Source organism: Bombina bombina, chromosome 2 (genome assembly GCF_027579735.1).
Source record: "Bombina bombina isolate aBomBom1 chromosome 2, aBomBom1.pri, whole genome shotgun sequence".
Lineage (NCBI taxonomy): Eukaryota > Metazoa > Chordata > Amphibia > Anura > Bombinatoridae > Bombina > Bombina bombina.
In genome coordinates this window covers 271,337,510-271,358,837 of record NC_069500.1, presented here as the reverse complement: position 1 = coordinate 271,358,837, position 21,328 = coordinate 271,337,510, and the positions used below count along the sequence as shown (strand labels likewise).

Here is a 21,328-nt window from a genome sequence, read left to right as displayed (position 1 = left end):
CCCGCAAAAGGCCCTTTGAAGGGCTATTGGTAGTACTGGGTTTTTTTTTATTTTGGGGGGCTTTTTTATTTTAATAGGGCTATTAGATTAGGTGTAATTAGTTTACATTTCTGTAATTTGTTTATTATTTTCAGTAATTTAGTGTTTGTTTTTTTGTACTTTAGCTAATTTAATTTAATTTAGGTAATTGTATTTAATTTAGTTAATTTATTTAATAATAGTGTAGTGTTAGGTGTTAGTGTAACTTAGGTTAGGTTTTATTTTACAGGTAAATTTGTATTTATTTTAGCTAGGTAATTATTAAATAGTTAATAACTATTTAATAACTATTCTACCTAGTTAAAATAAATGCAAACTTGCCTGTAAAATAAAAATAAATCCTAAACTAGCTACAATGTAACTATTAGTTATATTGTAGCTAGTTTAGGGTTTATTTTACAAGTATTTAGTTTTAAATAGGAATAATTTAGGTAATGATAGGAATATTTATTTAGATTTATTTAAATTATATTTAAGTTAGTGGGTGTTAGGTTTAGGGTTAGACTTAGGTTTAGGGGTTAATAACTTTAATATAGTGGCAGCGACGTTGGGGGCGGCAGATTAGGGGTTAATAAGTGTAGGTAGGTGGCGGTGACATTGGGGGCGGCAGATTAGGGGTTAATAAATATAATGTAGGTGGCGGCGATGTTGGGGGCAGCAGATTAGGGGCTCATAAGTATAATGTAGGTGGCGGCGGTGTCCGGAGCGGCAGATTAGGGGTTAATAAGTATAATATAGGTGTTGGCGATGTCGTGGGCGGCAGATTAGGGGTTAATAAGTGTAAGATTAGGTTTCATGTCAGGGTGTTAGGTGTAGACATAAATTTTATTTCCCCATAGGAATCAATGAGGCTGCGTTAAGGAGTTTTATGCTGCTTTTTGGCAGGTGTTAGACTTTTTTTAGCCGGCTCTCCTCGTTGATTCCTATAGGAAAATCGTGCACGAGCACGTACGACCAGCTCACCACTGACTTAAGCAGCGCTGGTATTGGAGTGCGGTAAGGAGCAAAATTTTGCTCAACGCTCACTTCTTGTCTTTTAATGACGGGTTTCTGAAAACTTGTAATACCAGCGCTGTATGTAAGTGAGCGATGAGGGAAAACTGCTCGTTAGCATCGCACAGCCTCTAATACAAAACTCGTAATCTAGGTGTTATTCTTTTAACTTTACCATCACTTTATGAATTCCTTTAAAGGGACATTGTAGTCATTTTTATTGCTTTTTATCATATAAATGCAGACATTTCAAAATGTGTTATACAGGTTTAAAAAAAAAAAAAAAAAAAAGAAGTTATATTCTGAATAAACCAACAACTTGTTAATCAGAGGTGTGCCCCTGTATACTAATATATCTCTGAGAGTTGTACCTACTGGACAGTATGCATTAGTAGGAAGTACCTAGCAACCAGTGAGGAGGAGTAGGACGTACACAATTAAATACTGCTGTATTATTTTCAGTTTTAATTAAACAACTTTTGCTGAACATTTTTCTGTTCTGGGAAAAAAATTTACATTTTTAAATGCTTTCCCCCCCCCCCATATGATTTATAGGAAAAAAAAAAATTAATTACAGCGTCCCTTTATGGTGACAGTACAGATGGCAAAAGAAACAGATATTAATGTTATAGTAATACTTTAGTATATTCAGTCTCAGGAACCTCATTTACAGTTTGTTTTTACATATATTGGCTTTAAAACTTGTGTTCACCTCAGACAGCAGCTCATTTTCATTTAATTCCATTGTAACTAGAGTCAGCAAAATGTATTTGAAACACGATATGACTATTGTAAAAGGAAATAGGTTTTGGTGTATCCTGAGGCCTTTGCAGTAACACCCACGCAGGAGCACATTTTCATTTATGTTCTTACATTTGAATGCAGACAAAACAAGATACCTGAAAGTGTTTCCCCTGCTAGCTTAGGGCGAAAAGAATGAGCTTTACAAATGATTTTTAACTGAGCAAGTTTATGATTCGAGTAAACTAATAAGTTATGTACATAAAATGTGCTCAGATAATAAATGCTTTCATTGACGGCTTTGTAATTTGAAGCAATGTTACTTAATATTTAAATATAGACTTATTTCCTCTATAGTTTCCTCATAAAAAATATATTGACATTGTTCATTTTGATGTTTTCACTAAAAATTATTATTTGTGTTACTCTCTCTCTTTTTTTTTTTAATGACATTAGGTTAGATTAAGTGGAGGGCAACCGACCCTGCACTAAGAATAGTGCATACTCTTGTATTGCAAGTGGATTGTAAAAAAAGGTTTACCAGAGAATCTTAACATGGCTGACATTTATTTAGTGCTTCCTATACTTTGAATGGATTGCTCATATTAGAAGTGGTGAGTTTAAAGTGATGGCAAACTTTACAGGTTTTAGAAAAAGGTCCAGAATCTAAGCAATATTTTAAATGGACTTTAATTGATCAATTCTAATGAAGATGTGCTATAACTTACTTTTTAATGTAGCCTTGCAATTTAAATACCCTGCACTCAGGCCGCCCACATCAAAACAAATTGTTTTTGTGAGATCACATTTTTAACTGTTCTCCAATCAGCACTTTAGCCATATGGCACTCACAAAAAAATAAAAAAATAAAAGTTGTGAAGTGGGCGGCCAGAGCACGGGGTATTAGAATGTCACGGCTACGTTAAAAAGTGAGTTATACCGTATGTTCATTAGAATTGATCAAAAGTCCATGTAAGATATTGCTTAGATTCCTGACCTGGCTCTACAACCTGTAAAGTTTACAAGCACTTAAAGTATTGCAGTAGTGGTTTATTAGTGAAATAAATGTTTTAACAGTTATTTAAAGGGATATGGTATATGATCAGGTCAAAACCACCCTCCCTCCCTACCTTGGTAAACACTTAGGGTAATGTCTTCAGTTGCGGCGTCCCACATAGAGGGATGCCAAGACCCAACTTCTATAGCTGTTGCTGTAGCTCTCTAGGTGCAGTCAGCCGTGCTCTGCCTAGATTTAAAGGGGCCATGTCCTAATTACCGGAACAAACTCCCACCTGGAGGCTATTGGAGTGGGAGTTCCTATAAAACTTTGGGCTGAGTTATTGGAAGTGTACCTTGTTCCTGAAGCCTGCTTGTATCTGCATATACTCTTCTGGTTCCAGATAGCCAAGCATACTTACCTGATACCTTTGTATTCTCACCCTGTTCCAGAGACCAAGCATACTTACTTTGTACCTGCTTATGCGCTCCAGGTTTAAGAAAGCCAAGCATACTTACCTGATACCTGCGTATGCTTACTTTGTTCCAAAGACCAAGCATACTTAATTTGTACCTGTGTAGGCTTGCCTTGTTTCTGAATATGTACCTACCTGGTATTCCATGGCAGTCTCATTAACAGTACCCATTGGGTATGCTGTGCCTGCTGAGTATTTTGTATCTACTATACCGGCTGTGCCTGCTGTACCTACCTGGTATTCCGTGACAGTCTCATTAACAGTACCCGTTGGGTATGCTGTGCCTGCTGAGTATTTTATATCTATTATACCGGCTGTGCCTGCTGTACCTACCTGGTATCCCGTAACAATCTCACCAACAGTACCCGTTGGGTATCCTGTGCCTGCTGAGTATTTTGTATCTACTATACCGGCTGTGTCTGCTGTACATACCTGGTACCCCACACAGTCTCAACCTTTATACCATTGGGTGTATTCAACAATTCAAGTATCAGTATCCACTGGACAGCAACTTTGTATTGGAGTTTAGTGTTCTGCATTGGGCCTATGTTCAAACTTGCAGTTTCTGTGATCTTAAATTCAAACTCCCACTTAGTTATAGTTCAGTAAATCTTTCAAAAGACTTTTGTTGTTCAGTGTATCTGTACCTGCATTCTGAGTTCCACACACACCCAACCTCCACACAGAGTGTGGGATAAGTAGATGCTGGAACACTGAAGAAGAAAGAGACAGAAATAAAGAATAAGTGAGTTTAGGAAATGAGTGGTGGGGGAGGGGTTTAAAGAAGAGAGAGACAAGGGGCACCTGTTTCCCAGGTCTATAGGCCTAGAGGTCAGTGGTCATTGAAGTCCAGAAGATGAGAGTCATTGCTCCCAATAAAATTTAATATAGTAGAAAAAGGCAATTTTTTTAATTTTAAAATAGTGGTACTCTAAAGACAGAAGCTCTGTGGTCTTATCTATCCATTCTCTGATGGGATATGTGAGGATTTCCACTTCTGAGCTATGAGTAATTAAGCGCTATTAAGCCTGATTAAAAATAGACTCAATCTTATACTACATGTGTTTTTCATGGGCAATTGAAAAGAACAATTAATGGAGTCAAAGAAAGGTGGGAACCAAAACTGATTGAAAAGTTTGTTCTATTAGCTTCCAAAAGACAGTTATTAACGGTCATTGCCACCATATATGGGATAGGGAACCTGTTGCTCCACAGCCCTGCCACCAAGAATTGGATAAAGTCTTGTTGGTGTTAAATACCACCTGATTAAGAGTTTGTGAATCATTTCTAATACCGAAGGTGAAAAGGAGGATTTCCAAGTATGTTTAAATGGATAGGAATGTCAAAATTAAACTTGCAAGAAATGTCAGAGCATGAGATTTTAAGACACTTTTAAAGTAAATTCTATTTTCAAATGTGCTTTGTTCACTTGTTATCTATTGTTGAAAATGAATACACACATATCCAACACTAGTGATAGGTGCCTGCACACATTTGTCTCTTGTGATTGGCTAACTAGATGTGTTCAGCTAGCTGCCATTAGTGCAATGCTTTTCCTTCAGCAAAGGATAACAAGAAAATGAAGCATATTTGATAATAAAAGTAAATTTGAAAGTTTTTTTAAATTGTATGACCTATCTGAATCATGAATGAAATATTTTACATATTCCTGCCTCTTTAAATATTTTTTGCCATTGTCCTCTAGGTTTATATTTAATTTGTTATGGTTAACAAACTGTGGGGGCTTTTTGATATAGAAGCTGTCTAGCAATGGCTTAAGTACCCCTGGGTAGATGTTCCAAGAGGCATAATTGCTCAAAAGTGGTTGGGGCTTGCAAATAATGACTTCTATATGGAGAGGTCTGTATAAGGTGTTGTAGTTGTGCATATTTTAATCAGGAAAGAAAGTGGCCGTTTGCAACTGATTGCAATTCCAATCTTGGCTTCAGCTGTTAATAGATCATAGATTGGAACTGTTTCCCCTGGTTTCTACCTGTGTTCCCCCTTTAAGGATCATTCCACCCTGTAATTCTGCATTATATGATATTGGGGATAGTGGTGAATAGGATGAGCATATCCCCAAATCTTCTCCTAAAGGCATCCCAAGTTTTAAATATATGGTTGTATAGTGGAGACCCTATTGAAATTGAAGGTTTGGCTGTGTGAGACATCCAACATAGCACTCCCACCCACTATATTAGAATTTATAGTGACCCAAGCTTTATCTAACCTTCTCTCATGCCCGTCAAGGATACGCTGAAGTATAATAGCGTGATAATATTTAAGAAAATTGGTGGTACCACTAAACCTCCTTATCCATGGTTTAACTTGTCTTCAAATGAAAGCATTAATAGAAGATCACAGTTTCTGAAGAAAGGTAGAGGGTTACTTAATTGGAACAGTCTGTACACCTAATATATTTTTAGTATTTTTTCCACAAGCTTGCTTCTAACGTTTACATTTTCTCTGGTTGATATTTTGGAAAGTTGATTGTTTAGTAATCAGTATAATTTAAAAACCCCGGTCAATACTGAGTCATTTTTGTTTTCGGAATAAAGTTTTTATGATTAATGGGACCATAAACTCAAAATTTGTTCTCCATAGAATGTTTACTTATGTATAATTAAAAAAATAGCAGTGCACTTTCATTATTTGTTTTGTCTGCTTTTTCTGTAATGTAACTCTGTACAATGTAGGGTTTTCACTACCCCCAGAGAAACTGGAGTGCATCCTGTGGAATGCAGAACCCTGACCCTTCTGCATGCTGCACAGTGATTGGTTGATATGTACCGGAGCTAGTTTAGATCTACCCCCAATTCGCTGGCCACAGCATTCAATAAATTACAGATTTACATGATTTTAAAAACATTTTTTGTATTTAGTACCTTTGCAGTGTATTGAATAATTTCTGGTACATAAATAAAATAAATTGACTTTCATGTTCCTTTAAAAAAAAAAAAAAAAAAGTATATTTAACCTATCTCTTTTCTTTCTAAAGGCTTGGAGACTTCATTCATTACTGTTGGGAATATCAACACCTGGCCACTAGGAGGAGGCAAAGACACCCCAGCCAAAGGCTATAAATATCCCTCCCATGTCCCCTATCCCCCCCAGTCATTCTTTGCCTTTCATCACTATAGGAGGATGGCAGGGAAAGTGTTAGATGGAAATTTAGTTCATTAATGGGTATTTTCCCTTCAAGTGTGGACTGGGGTGTTTGAGTAACCATATAATCCTCTCAGTGAGAGTTGTGGTGAAAGTTGGCTTCTAGATGTCGCAGGGAACGATCTCTGACCACTATCTAAGGATTAAAGCTAACACCTCCTGGGAAATCGTTTTTCCCTTAATGTGTTTACAATTGCTTTTTTACCAACTGCAGAGTAAAACATGTATGAAAATTAGCTTTTTAAGGTGTATTTCTGTATATTAAAGCTCTGATTTTGTGTTTTGAAGCCACAACCTAATAAAATAGGTTGAGCTTGTAGGTATAATCAGATCTCATTACTGTATCACATTGTGCACATATACCTGCTTCTTTATCTTATATCTGTTCTTAAAACAATCACCAATACTTTGAAAGAACAATGGAAAATCAACATTTTATTACCTTATCTCTGCTTTATCAAACTGGGAGTGTAATTTCTTCTGCTGGCTGTGTTTACAAAGCTTATCTATAGCTGGTACGCGCGGCCACAAACTTTCAGAATAGGTGGGGATACCACATGCTAAATTAACAATTTCAAATGCCATTATAAGGGTAAAGGAGCTACTTGTAAACAATTTAATACACTCCAGCAGGTAAAATGGATCATTGGGAACAAATTAAAGGGGAGAAAATTTTTGAGTAAACTGTCCCTTTAATGTTTTACACTGTTTTTCCCTTCTCCTCAGGTCCCTGTCAGATGTGTTTGGTGAGACTGTCAGACCTTGAGACGCTGTGCCTGCTACACAGCTTTGATCCTGGAGGGTAAATCCTTTATTTAACTTTTTGGGATTATGCCTAGTGGGCTGCATTCCCCTGAGGTTATAGGGAAATTAAAGCAAACAGTTAACAGTGTGATCTGGGGACATTTAATACCTTTTATTAGAAGGTTATTATTTTGAGCAGTTGGGGCTATTTTATATGTGCTGCTTAGCTCCTTGCCAACCGGGGCATGTGTGTAAAGGTTTTTGGCTTATTCGTGTTGATGCAAGGCAGTTTGGAAAAATTTCCTACTCGGGCCACTGTACCGCTACGCATCTGATATTCAGCTTTGCCCAGTTTCTCTCCTAGCTGGGGGCGGTCTCTGGATTGTGCACCATTTGACAAGGCACATTTTTTCTCTTAGGCTGGTCAGAAGTTTGCTCCTGCGTAGAGATCATCATACAGAACTCGCTGCAGGCATTGGGAGAGATACAACTTCATTCCGGTCCAGGTTGACTAGCTAGGAGGTGGTGAGTACCTCAACGTGCGGACCTTCTGCTTCAAGGTCTATTCCTACATCAAAATCTTGATTGTCTAAGAATGACTGCGTGGAAATTGAACGCTTAGTCTTATCCAAGAGAGGTTTTTCGTATAGTGTGATAGACACTTTGATCCAGGCTCGCAAGCCGGTCAATCGCTGTATATACCACAAGGTATGGAAAACTTACCTTCATTGGTGTGAGGAACGTAGTCTTCCATGGCGCAAGGTGAAGGTTACCCGAATTCTGTCTTTTCTCTAAGATGGTTTAGAAAAGGGTCTATCCTCCAGTTCTCTGAAGGGTTAGATCTCACCACTTACTGCACAAGAGATTAGCGGATCTTCCTGACATGCAGTCCTTTGTTCAGGCTCTGGTTAGAGTCAGGCCTGTGTTTAAACTTGTTTCTCCTCAATGGAGCCTCAACCTTGTTCTTCGAGTTTTGCAGCAGGCTCCGTTTGAGCCTATGTATTCTGTTGATCTTAAGCTTCTATCCTGAAAGGTTTTGTTTTTATTGGCTATCGCCTTGCAGAGTCTCTGAGATTTCTGATTTACAGTGTGATCCGCTTTACCTAATTTTCCATGTCGATAAGGCAGTTTTATGTACTAAGTTAGGTTTCCTTCCTAAGGTAGTCTTGAATCGCAACATCAATTAGGAAATTGTTGTTTCTTCCCTTTGTCCTAATCCTTCTTCCTCGAAGGAACGTTTACTCCTCAATCTGGATGTTGTACTTGCCTTAAAATTGTATCTTCAGGCTACTAAGGATTTCAGACAATCCTCTTCCTTATTTGTGTTATATATACTGGTAAGCTCAAGGGTCAGAAGGCCACTGCGACTTCCTTATCTTTCTGGCTGAGAAGTATTTTTATTTTATATTTAGCTTATGAGAAGGCTGAACAACAGCCTCCTGAGAGTATAACGGCTTATTCCACAGCAGTTTCTTCTTCCTGGGCCTTTAAGAACGAAGCATCTATGGATCAGATTTGTAAGGCGGCTACCTGGTCCTCCTTACATACTTTTTCTAGTATATAAGTTCTATAAATTTGATGTTTTCGCTTGCAGGACTGCAGGACTCAGCTTTTGGGAGAAAATTGTTACCTGCTTTGGTGCCCTCAGTTTAGGGTCCACCTTCCTTTTTGCCCTCCCATTTGTTAGTCATTCAGTTGCCTTTGGAAAGAAAACAAAATTTATGCTTACCAGATAAATTCCTTTCTTTCCTGGCAGGGAGAGTCCCGTAATAATTTTTTTTCTGGCACCTCTATAGCCTAATGTATCTCCTGCTTTTCCTTGTTCCCTCGGCCGAATAACTGGGGGGATAGGGGAAGTGGAAAGGATATTTATAGCCTCCTCCTGGTGGCCAGGTGTTGATATTCCCAACAGTAATGAATGAAGTTGTGGACTCTCCCTGCCAGGAAAGAAAGGAATTTATCTGGGAAGCATACATTTTGTTTTTACTAGTTAAATCATTGGAAGCTAATTAAAATGCATTTTTTTGAACACAGAATAAATTATTGCTTAACTGTAACACATTTGTTGGCTGTGCTTGTAAGAGGTGTTATTCTTTACACATATATATTATTATTTTTTTGTGTCTTCCAGGGGCCAGGTTCCTGCTGTTGCTGAGTCAAATTATTTAGGAGTTGCCAAATCCCTTGATATGTATGGAGTTGATCTTCATCCTGTTTATGTAAGTTTTACCCTTTTATATGCAGTTTCACATGATCAAAATGTTATTTCAGATATTAAAGGGACAGTCTACAATAGAATGTTATTGTTTTAAAAGATTGATAATCCCTTTATTACCCATACCCGAGTTTTGCACAACCATCACAGCTATATTAATATACCTTTTACCTCTGTGATTACCTTGTATCTAAGCATCTTCTGGCAGCCCCCTGATCACATGACTTTTTATTTATTATCTATTGACTTGCATTTTAGTGCTTTGTTGTGCTAACTCTTAAATAACTCCCCTGGCTTGAACGCGATGTTATCTATATGGTGCACATGAACTAGCACTCCCCTGTTGTGAAAAGCAAATAAAAAAGCATGTGATAAGAGGCTGTATTTAGTGGCTTAAAAACAGGGAAAAAAATGTAGAGGTTTAAATATTATAAAGTATATTAATAAAACAATGTTGGTTGTGCAAAGCTGGGTAATGGGTAGTAAAGTCATTATATATCTTTTTAAACAATGACAATTTTAGTGTAGACTGTTCCTTTAAACATAAATAATAGTCTGTAGAGTTCAGATACAGATGCTAGTATCATATATGACAACCATAAGCCAATACTCAGGGGACAATAACCTTGGATGGATAAAGAAGCAGAACAAAATAATTACACTACATATGCATTACCTAATATGTTCTTAATAAAATACCAGTATTTTAGGGGCTTTGACGATTGTGGGCCAGATTGCAAGTGGATCGCTATTTAATGGTGCTGCTCTAGCATTAACTGCGATATAAGTAAGCTTTTTGCACGCATTGGGTTGCGCTCGTATTACAAGTTGAAAGTAAACAGTTTTCACTTGTGTACTAACCCTGTGTAAAAAGACGAATTTAGAATATTGAGTATGCGATAACCTATCCCCCCATAGAAGTCAATGGATCAAAAAAAGTGTGTGGGGGGGCGGACTACTCTCCGTGCAAAGTTTATCAAATGATTTATCTAGAAAAATCATATTATTTATTTAGAAATAAAAAAATTCTACAGCATAACTCAAAATCTAAAGCTGCTAAAACAGATTTTAAATGATCATTTGTTTAATTAAAGCTAGTTTTCACCACTCTTTCCACTTTGCTTTTATTTCTTGCTTTTTTCTTCATTGTCTACATTAAAGGGACATTAAACACTTTGAGATGGTAATATAAAATGATAAATTGTATATATAAAACAACTCTGCAATATACTTTCATTATTTATTTTGTCCTCTTTGCCTGTAATTCCATTCTGAAATTGTGAGCTTTTCAGTTCCTGTTAGAAATGGAAGTGCAGAACACTGTTAAATCCAGCACAACCATTGGCTGCCCACTCTAGTGACCTATTTATAACAGTCCCTAATTGGCCACAGCAGAGAAGGTAACACAAGTTACAACATGGCAGCTCCCAGTGTTGTATAGACACTAAAACTTTACACTTATTTTGTCACTTTTTAAACAACTAATGAAACTTTAAAAAATACATCTACATGTTACTCATGGACTAATCTTTTCTTTGAATGCATCATTCTATCTAGCATGTATTTAGTGATTAACGTCCCTTTAACCTAAACTTTAAAGGGACATGAAACCAAAATGGTTTTTCTCATGATTTAGAAAGAACATACAATTTTAAACAACTGTCCAATTTACTTGTATTATCAAATTTGCTCTCTGTATTCTTTGTAGAAGGAGCAGCAATGCACTTCTGGAAAATAGCATCAAGTGAGCCAATGGCAAAAGGTATATATGTGCAGCCATCAATTAGCAGCTAGCTCCCATAGTGCATTGCTGTTTTACATTGTATGCTGTATTTGAATCATGAAAAAAAATAATGTGTTTCATGTCCCTATAAAATACTTGCTGGTTGGCAACTCTACTTCTATCCCACAGATGTGTACTGTACAATTATATACTTTCTATTAGGTTTAAAATAAAAATATACAACTTTAACTTAAACATTTTATTATGCAAAACTAGTTTAACATTTAAACAGTGCTCTATCAAATGCTTGATAGAATTGATTAGACGTTTTCATGTCCCTTTATGTTTAAGAATAAAATTCCTCATTTTACCACAGTTGCTTTCACAAACATGATACATTAAAAAATGAATTGGCAATTCTGAAGTACAAATTTTAGCTTACTCTACCATTATAAAAAGGACAGTCCTGTTTCAAAATTGCAATCTTTTGCTTTTATCAGATAATCTGACTGCTGTAGAGAATACCCATGTTTAAACAGAAAACTCCTTAAAATAACATACACGTAGCATATTAAACACATAGTAGATATCACTGCAAAGGTATCCGCATATAAAGCACTTGTTTTAAAAGCATTTAAAACTTAATAGTATTTTGTAAATGCAAAGCACATCTGCAGATGTAAATTACAGAGAAAGCAGGCATAATAAATAATAAATGCATATTGAATTGTTTTTGCTATTTTTATTGTCTAATGTTTTTTTAAATTCTGTTCGGTTTGCTATACTTTAAAGGGATGGTGTATTGTAATTTTTTCTTTCTCACCTTTAATGTATTCACAATGATCTATTTAGCCTGCTGAAGTCTATTACATTGTTTACAAATATCTAATTTACCTTTATTTTGTCATTTGAAATGGATGGTTTTGCCAGTTGTATATCAAGCTATGTAAACAAGAGGTTTAGAAGAAATCGCACTCTGGTGTGGGACAGAAAGATACTAAAATGTTAGTGGCAGTGTTCTCTCTAAGGGCTTGATTATCTAAACCTCTCCGCTCTGGCGAGGTGACCTAATACGTCTTGTCAGTATCGTGAGGTCCCTCGAAGACTTTTGAAAAAAAAACATTTTTTTTTCTTGAGAGTTATTTATCTCTCTATGCAAAGTTCTGGATGTGAAGGAGAGACACCTACATTTCAAAATAATGCTCAAAAAAGCCCTCAAAGATTTGGAAATATTTTGCTCCATGCTGGTGAGTTTTAGTCAAAGATTAATTATCGAAGAGAGAAAATAATGAGGACTGCTCTCTGAAAGCTCAGCGCATTTGATTGGGTTGTGGCTTCAATTAACAGAAACAGCTATTTCAAATAGAAAATGAAATGAAAAAGGTAACAAATTCCCATACATTTTAAAGTGATGGTAAACATAATCATTTTAAGTTACAATATTTGTAATCATAAAGTAAAGCATTCACACTTTCATGAAAGGCTTTGTAAACTCTTATTTTTTTATTTTTTTATAAGTACCCTTTCAAGTTTTAAGATATTCCGCTGTTCCTCCGCTCTTAACGGATACTCTATTTCTTACTTCAGTGACGATTCAGGCTGTAGCCAATCGTATTGTGCCCCCTTTGGCGTCCAGCAAGTAAATATTAACTCCCCTGGTTTTGGACGCAAAAGAAATAGAGTATCTGTTAAGGGCGGAGGAACGGCGGAATATCTGAAAACGTGAAAGGGTAATTCTTAAAAAAAATAAGCATTTACAAAGTCTTTCATGAATGAAAGTGCTAATGTTTTACTTTATGTTTAAAAATATTGTAACTAAAAATGATTAAGTTTACCATCACTTTAAACTCTGTAGCTGGTATAACAAATGATTGGAAACACATTAAAGGGACAGTCTACTCCAAAATTGTTGTTTTGATAATCCCTTTATTACCCATTCCCCAGTTTTGCATAACCAACACAGTTATATTAATACACATTTTACCACTGTTATTACCTTGTATCTAATACTTTTCTGACAGCCCCCTGATCACATGACTTTGTATTTATTATCTATTGACTTGTATTTTATCCAATTAGTGCAGTGTCTGCCACAATTCACAGACGTGCTCACAATGTTACCTATATGGCTTACAGGTACTAGCTCTCCCCTGTTGTGAAAAGCAAATAAAAAAGCATGTGATTAAGAGGCTGTCTATAGTGGCTTAGAAACAGGCAAAAATTTGGAGGTTTAAAGGTTATAAAGTATATTAATATAACAATGTTGGTTGTGCAAAGCTGGGGAATGGATAGTAAAGGCATTATCTAACTTTTTAAGCAATAACAATTCTGGTGTAGACTGTCCCTTTAAGAAGAAACCAATTTTACTGTACACCGTCCCTTTAAATCATACATCAAGTTAGCAGGTTTAGTATATATTATTTGTATATAATATTTCTCACCTCCTCTTTCCTTACATTAAATTAAAGCTTATGTAATCATAGTCATTTCTTATAGCTAAATACCTTTTAAGCTTTAAATAAGTTAATTAATTAGTTTAACACCTAAGACTGCGTGCCAGCCCTTAGATTGTGTTTTTCTTTCCTTTTAGAAAGTAATTATTCTGCAATCATTAGTCAAACAGATAAACGCAAGAAGCGTGAATTTAAATTGATATTTAGCAGAGAAAGAATAATTCATAGTAAACTAAAATTTGGAAATGTTTCCTTATAAGCTGATTAAATATTTCTGGAAAAATGCATTTAGAAGTGAGCACGTTCCCCATTCTGTGGCATTTACAATCTACTGTGAATTAATTCACATAAGTAAAAGTGTAGTAAAATAATTTTCTCATTGCAGCTATTATCCAGGTCTAAAGGATTTTTCAAACAATTGTTTCAAGTTTCAGTGATGAAAGACATTTAATTAAAGAGATACTAAAGTCAAAATTAAACAATCATGATTCAAATAGAGTATACAGTTTTAGAAACTTTCCAATATACATCCATTATCAAATAGTGCACAGTCTTTTTATGTGCACACTTTCTGAGGCAGTGTCACGCTGCCGCCGCGCCGCTACTCGCTATGGCTGTTGCCATAGACACGGCAGTGGTGACTTGTTGCTATGGCCGTTGCCATAGATGCAGGCGTGCTTCAGAGCGTGCGGCGATGACGTCATCGCCACACGCTGCCTCTCCATCCTGGGTGCCGCTCCTGTGTACACCTGCGTGTCCTCCTTGGCGCGAATCGGCGCCTATGTAAGTACCTGCAGTGCTTACATGCACTGCCCAAGTATAGGTGTTACTTAGTGTTATCCTGGGTGTTATTGTTGCTGTATGCTGGACTGTTATATTGTTACTGACCTCTGCTTGTCTGACCATTCTGCCTGTTAACACAAAAATTGAGAAAATTTAGCAGCGCTAAAGAAAGCTTGGAAATGATGAAGCCAATATAACTAATTGTATTTTAAACAATAATATTTATTTAATATAAAATCTATAATCACATTGAAACAATACATCTCTTTAAAATTAAGGGACGTCTCCCTATTTGAAATAAACAAATAAAATACTGGCTAAAAATATATAGAGTAAATCTTCATAAATTACTAAGGCTTTAAATACAGATATTAATTTACACAACAGATAATCAAGAGATCCGTTTCCCAAACTGATATATTTAGGGTATATTACGATCTTTGCAAATCCTATGGTCAAACAGTTTTCCTATCTTATTTTAAGTGAACTTAACACAATGTAAGAAAATCTTTAAATGTTTCTTTTTGGTAATGACAATACTACAAAGTATCCATTCTCCTAAAAACGGATGAATTTTCAGTTTTTGAATGCTTTGTCTAAAAGTTGAATTTAAGCACAGTAATAGTCGTTATCCCTGCTTTGGAATCCAACTGGCAGCTATTTTTGAAGCCAGACAATTGTGGAGGTTAGTGTCTCTTTTATGAAGTGTTATTTAACACCTTTGTATGCTTCATATATATATATATCCTTAGTAGGAAATGAAAAAAGAGGTACCTTATTTGTGTCTCGGTTGCAACTGCTGGTCCTTGTTCACTGTGAGGGATTCACAGACTGCTCGATCCCGATGACGTAATGAGTCATCTGATTCCTCTCTTTGTTTCAGAGGTCAGAGTTCATGTTCCGTCTCGGCAATGCGGTTATCCTTTTACCCAAATGAATTATTTCACCTGAGCCTCCTCGGTATTAGAGCCTCCTCGGTTTTTGTGGAGATAGAGGATTTCGTTCTTTAGATTTGGAAGTGGCAATCCACTCCGTCGGGTTCTTCATACAAAAACGGACTTCAAACTGCAGAGTCACAAAGCTTTGTGACAATCTTTCAGCAGAATATTCAACAAAGTGTGGCAGATCCCATTCAATGCGTTTCACCCTCCTGGGCTTTATCAAGAATGTATCTCCTGCTCACTTCCAAACTTTTAAAGATCATAGTGTGCTTTGATTGGTTACAAGTTTGCTCGTAAATTTCTTTTGACACCTGTGTAGCTTTCATTCTAAAGGTGGATCACTCTTAAGGAGAAATTATTTATTTTTGCTCCTTTATTGTCAATGTACCTATATTGTTAATCATTGGGATTAGTAACAGAAAACATTTATTCTATTTTCACTACTTTAATACTTTAATTTATATTAGATTTCTTTAAAAAAAATTGGATGTATATATATATAGGGTTTGATAAAAATAAAATAAAAATACATTTTTATCAAACCCTATATATACATACATCCAATTTTTTAAAGAAATCTAATATGTATTAAAGTAGTGAAAATAGAATAAATGTAAGAAGACTACTGGCCAAGTTTGGTTTGATAGAGGAATATCCCACCAGCATTACATTATACATGGGCCATGGATCCAAATGAGGTTGCAAGAGCAGTCCATCTTCAGGGACAGATGCTGGGAACCCATACCGTACACTTGCAGAATGTGGACTCTAAACTAGAGGCTGTATCCGCTATGCTCTTCTCATTGGTTGCAGAAAAGAATACTGTTGTTGCGCATGCCAGTCCCAGCTGCCAGTGCTGCATCCTCTTCCCCCGCTTCTGGAAACATACCCTGGATACATGTGCCTGATAAGTACGATGGTACTACTGACTGTAGGGGTTTTCTTAACCAGTGCAGGATGCACTTTCGCAATGATCCTCACACCTTCCAGTCTCATACGTCAAAGGTCACCTTTATCATTTTTTTATTGAAAGACAAGGCCCTGGCCTGGGTCTCTCCCCTTTTGGAACAGAGCGCTCAACTCCTGAACGATGCTGATGCTTTGCTTACTGCATTATCGTCTGTGTTTGGGACTTCTGGCCGTGCTATTGCTGCAGAATACTCTCTCTTGGATCTGCGTCAGAGCAATAGCACTGTGGCACAATATGCCATTGAGTTTCGCACCTTGACACTTGAGACGAGTTGGGACGGCAGTGCCCTCAAGGCGGCGTTTAGGAGAGGTTTGCATGAATGCATCAAGGACGAACTTACTTATCGGGATGTTCCTTCTTCACTTGATGAATTTATATCACTTTGTATCAGTCTAGATTCTCGCTTCCAGGAGAGACAAACTGAGAGAGACAGAACTCGTAGAATACTTCCCTCTCATCCTCTTACTTGTCCGGTTTCTAATCTAGACTATCCTCTACCCCTTCAGCACTTCCAGTTGCCTCTGTAGAGGAACCCATGGATCTCTCCTCCCTCAAGCCCTCTGAATCCGAAAGACAGAGAAGAAGGAGATTGATACTATGTTTCTATTGTGGTTCTAACTCACACCAGCTTAAGAACTGTAAAATTCTGATGGAAAAAGCCAAGGATAATAGAGGATAATATGGGGGTACCTCTAAGTGTGGTCACTACTAAATCCCCTCACTCCTCTCGGATTCTGGTACCTGTTACCCTGACCTTCCATCAGAATTCTGTCCATGCTCAAGCCTTTATTGATTCAAGGGCAGCTGGAAATTTTCTTGATTACCGTTTTATGATTCAGTCAGGCTTACCTCTTCTGCAGAAAAATCAATGTCTCAAGATAACTCCTCTGGATGGCACTCCCCTTGGATCAGGGGAGTGCACCCCTAACCCTGACTGTGGGAGTCCTTCATACTAAACAGTTGCAGTTCAATGTCATTCATTCTCCAGCACAACCTGTCATCCTTGGTCTTTCTTGGCTTCATATACACAATCCACAGTTCGACTGGGCTAAGGGACAGTTGGCCTCCTGGGGTAGATCCTGCTTCCACTCCTGCCTTGCTAAGGTTACTTCTCTGCTCTGCATTCCCATAGCCAGTCTACAGACCCCTTCAAGCCTTCCCTCAGTATATTCAGATTTCACAGACGTCTTTGAAAAGAAAGCAGCTGATGTGCTGCCACCCCACTGTCCTTACAACTGCAAAATAAACCTCTTTCCTGGAGCCCCACTTCCTAAAGGGAGGATCCACTCTCCAAAGCTGAAAACAAGTCTATGGAGGACTATATTCAAGAAAACCTAGCTAAAGGCTTTATTCGCCCTTCCTCTACTCCTGCCGGGGCTAGCTTCTTTTTTGTCAGTAAGAAGGACAGTGGGCTCAGACCCTTTATTGACAACACAGCCCTAAGCAACATCACTATCAAGAATCGCTGTCCCATTCCTTTGATCACTTCAGAATGCTCGCTACTTTACCAAGTTGGACCTACGTGGGGCGTACAATCTTACCCGTATCTTCCCAGGGCATGAATGAAAGACTGCCTTCAACACGAGATCAGGGCATTATGAATACCTCGTAATGCCCTTTGGGCTGTGTAATGCCCCTGCAGTCTTTCAAGTATTTGTCAATGATGTCTTCCGTGACCTCAATCGCATTGTCATCATCTACCTGGATGATATATTCTCCTCGACAGGCCAGGTGGGCCTTGTTCTTTTCCCATTTTAACTTTGTGGTCTCTTATCTTCCTGGGACCAAAAATAAAAAGGCTGACGCCCTTTCCTGTCAGCTTCCTCAGTCTAGTGATTCTTCTGAAGCTTCTATTAAACATATCATACCCCCCTCCTGTGTGGTTGCTCAACTTAACACCTCTCTTCTTTAAAGACTGCAATGTGCCCAGTCTAGAAAGCCTCCTGAAGCCCCCACGGCTCCTGATGTCTTCTTTGTACCTCTAAACTTACACACCCCTGTGCTATCCTGGGCTCATGATAATAAACTGTCAGGACATCCTGGTTTGACAAGAACTTTCAAGCTTCTTTCCCAACATGTATGGTGGCCTACCATGAAGTCTGATGCTCAGGATTATGTGAAAGCCTGCACGACTTGTGCTGCCAATAAGACTCCCTGATCCTTGCCTCCTGGCTTACTCAAATCATTGTCCATTGTCAAACAACCTTGGACACACATAACAATGGATTTTATTATGGATCTCCCTCCTTCTGACCATCATACAGTTATCTGGGTTGTAGTGGATCGATTTTCCAGAATGGCTCATTTTGTACACTTAAAGAAACTGCCATCTGCCCAAGAATTATCATCTCTTTTTTTCTTACATGTGGTACAAGGCATTCCCGTGAATATTGTTTCCGACAGAGTTCCACAATTCATGTCTACTTTTTGGAAAGCCTTTTGCAAGTTGATTGGAACCACTGTTTCCTTGTCTTCTTGATACCATGCTCAGACTAATGGACTAAATGAGAGAGTGAATCAAGATCTCGAAGCCTATCTCACAACATTTGTTAATTCTCTCTATACCAACTGGTCTGAATTGTTACCCCTAGCTGAGCTGGCAAAGATTACCCATTGGCACTCTTCTCTACGATGTTCTCCATTTCAAGCCGCAGTAGGTTACCAACCTTGTGTCTTTCCTCTTTCTGCTCAGTCCACAGGGGTCCCCGCTGCAAACCAACATGTCACTAATCTCACTACTCTTTGGCACTGTATTCGCTCTCAGTTACGTTCAGCTGTCTCCAGATACAAGAGGTATGCTGATCATCATAGAGCTTCTGTTCATGCCTTTTCAGTAGGTGAACGTGTTTGGGTCTCTACTCGACATATTCGTCTACGTCAACCCAGTTACAAACTAGGGCCTAGGTTTATCGGCCCTTACAAGGTCCTTAAAAGACTGTCTCCTGTTGCCTTCAAAGTGGCCTTGCCCAGAACCCTGCGTATACACCCAGTCTTCCACATCTCACTGCTCAAGCCCTACATCAAGAACAGATATACTCGACTCAGACCTCCTCCTCCTCCTCTCTTAATTCATGGTGAACTTGAGTACGAGGTTATTAAGATCCTGGATTCCAGATACAGGCGTAGGCAACTAGACAACTGCAGTACCTTGTGCAGTGGAAGGGTTACTCTGTGGCAGATCGTTCCTGGATTCCTCCCCTTGATGTGCATGCTCCTTCTAAGGTCTCCAGGTTTCATGCTGCTCATCCCTCCAAGCCGTGTTTGATTCCCGGAGCTAATCCCTAGGAAGGTGGCTATGTCACGCCACCGCACCGCAGCTCGCTATGGCTGTTGCCATAGACGTGGCGGTGGTGACTTGTTGCTATGGCCGTTGCCATAGATGTAGGCGGTGCTTCAGGGCGTGCGGCGATGACGTCATCGCCACACGCTGCCTCTCCATCCTGGATGCCGCTCCTGTGTACACCTGTGTGTCCTCCTTGGCGCAAATCGGCGCCTATGTAAGTACCTGCAGTGCTTACATCCACTGCAAAAGTATAGGTGTTACTTAGTGTTCTTCTGGGTGTTATTGTTGCTATATGCTGGACTGTTATATTGTTACTGACCTCTGCTTGTCTGACCACTCTGCCTGTTAACCCCTAAACTGCTGGATTGATATACTGTTGCTGAACTCTGCTTGTCTGACCACTCTGCCTGCTAACCCCTAAACTGCTGGATTGATATACTGTTGCTGAACTCTGCTTGTCTGACCACTCTGCCTGCTAACCCCTAAACTGCTGGCTTGATATACTGTTGCTGAACTCTGCTTGTCCTACCATTCTATTGGTTTACCCCTAAACTGTTATACTGTTGGATTTCAATTTGTTGCTGACTCCGGCCTGTTCCTGGTTCTTCTATTGGTTTACCCCTGAACTTCAATTCTGCCGGATTTCCTTCCTATTGCCGCTAAGGACTGCCCTGCCTACTGTGAGTACTGCTTACCTCATTTTACAAACTTTCTCTGCTCTGGGATATTTCCTATCACTCCACTTGACGCTGGGATAAGAAGACTACTGGCCAAGTTTGGTTTGATAGAGGAATATCCCACGAGCATTACAGGCAGCAGTTCCTACTGAGCATGTGCACAAGTTGGTTTTAGGTAACCACAAATGGCAAAAATGGTTGCCGATTGCAGCATTTGTCTCTTTTTGGTGCCGGATTTCTTCTTGTGAAAGTGTAACACACAATGATCTGGATTTGCACAGATGTGACTGTCACTTGATTTAGTGGAGCTGGAAAATGGAATGGAATTATACAATTTGTTGTGGGGGGAATCTATTGCTATTGCATTGTCTTTGTGTTATGCCTTTGTTGAATATTCAGTTCTATTGTATTTAATGGTTAATTTAAGAGGGAAAACATAATTTTTAAATACCTTCTATCATTTTTAATTATTTTTTTATAGATTTATACTAGGTAACAGGTGTTTACAGAGTGCCTCTGATGAGACTAGAATGGTTGTGTTTTATAATTGGGCATGGAAGTCAAATTAATCTTTCATTGTCTGACAGAATTTACAGTTAAAGAAAAAACAGTTTACTTCTGCTCTCAAATTTACCTTTTTCTTAGTATATTTTGCTGAACTTACTGAAGAGCATAATTTGCTACAATCTTTATATAAATGTTATGAATGATGGTAAATCCGAGCGTTTAAAAAAATGATAACATTTACCATCACTAAAAATAAGCTGGACTTTCAGCGCCTCCGGCCGTCCACGGCACAACGCTCTTTTCTCAATGAGAATATCTTTATTTATCTTTATTTATTTTTATATGTATATATGTATACACATATAGCCATTTATATAAGTGCATTGTAGCCCTTTGCAGTCAAATAGCTGAAAACATGTAAAAATATATTTTATATATATTTAAATATCCAATAAAGTGTTTAACTATGTATTTACTGTAAATATATCAAATTCCAATGTTCTTCACATAGGAGAATATGTTCTAAGAATATATATATATATATATAGGCAAAAAAGAAGAAGTGTATTGTAGTCAGGGAAGTTGAATAAAAGGTTCCTTTATTTGTAATTCCAAAACATGG

At 37.9% G+C, this 21,328-nt stretch overlaps 1 protein-coding gene across 2 annotated transcripts in view; it reads left to right on the top strand.

The window, feature by feature from the left end:
- The window catches only part of EPB41L4A (erythrocyte membrane protein band 4.1 like 4A), a 635,814-nt gene that overhangs the window by 357,828 nt on the left and 256,658 nt on the right, over positions 1 to 21,328 (top strand). For both annotated transcript variants that reach the window (XM_053701541.1, XM_053701542.1), the window contains exon 7: positions 9,286 to 9,373. In XM_053701541.1, coding sequence (XP_053557516.1) covers positions 9,286 to 9,373 — 88 coding nt within the window. The remainder of the gene's footprint in view (positions 1 to 9,285; positions 9,374 to 21,328) is intronic.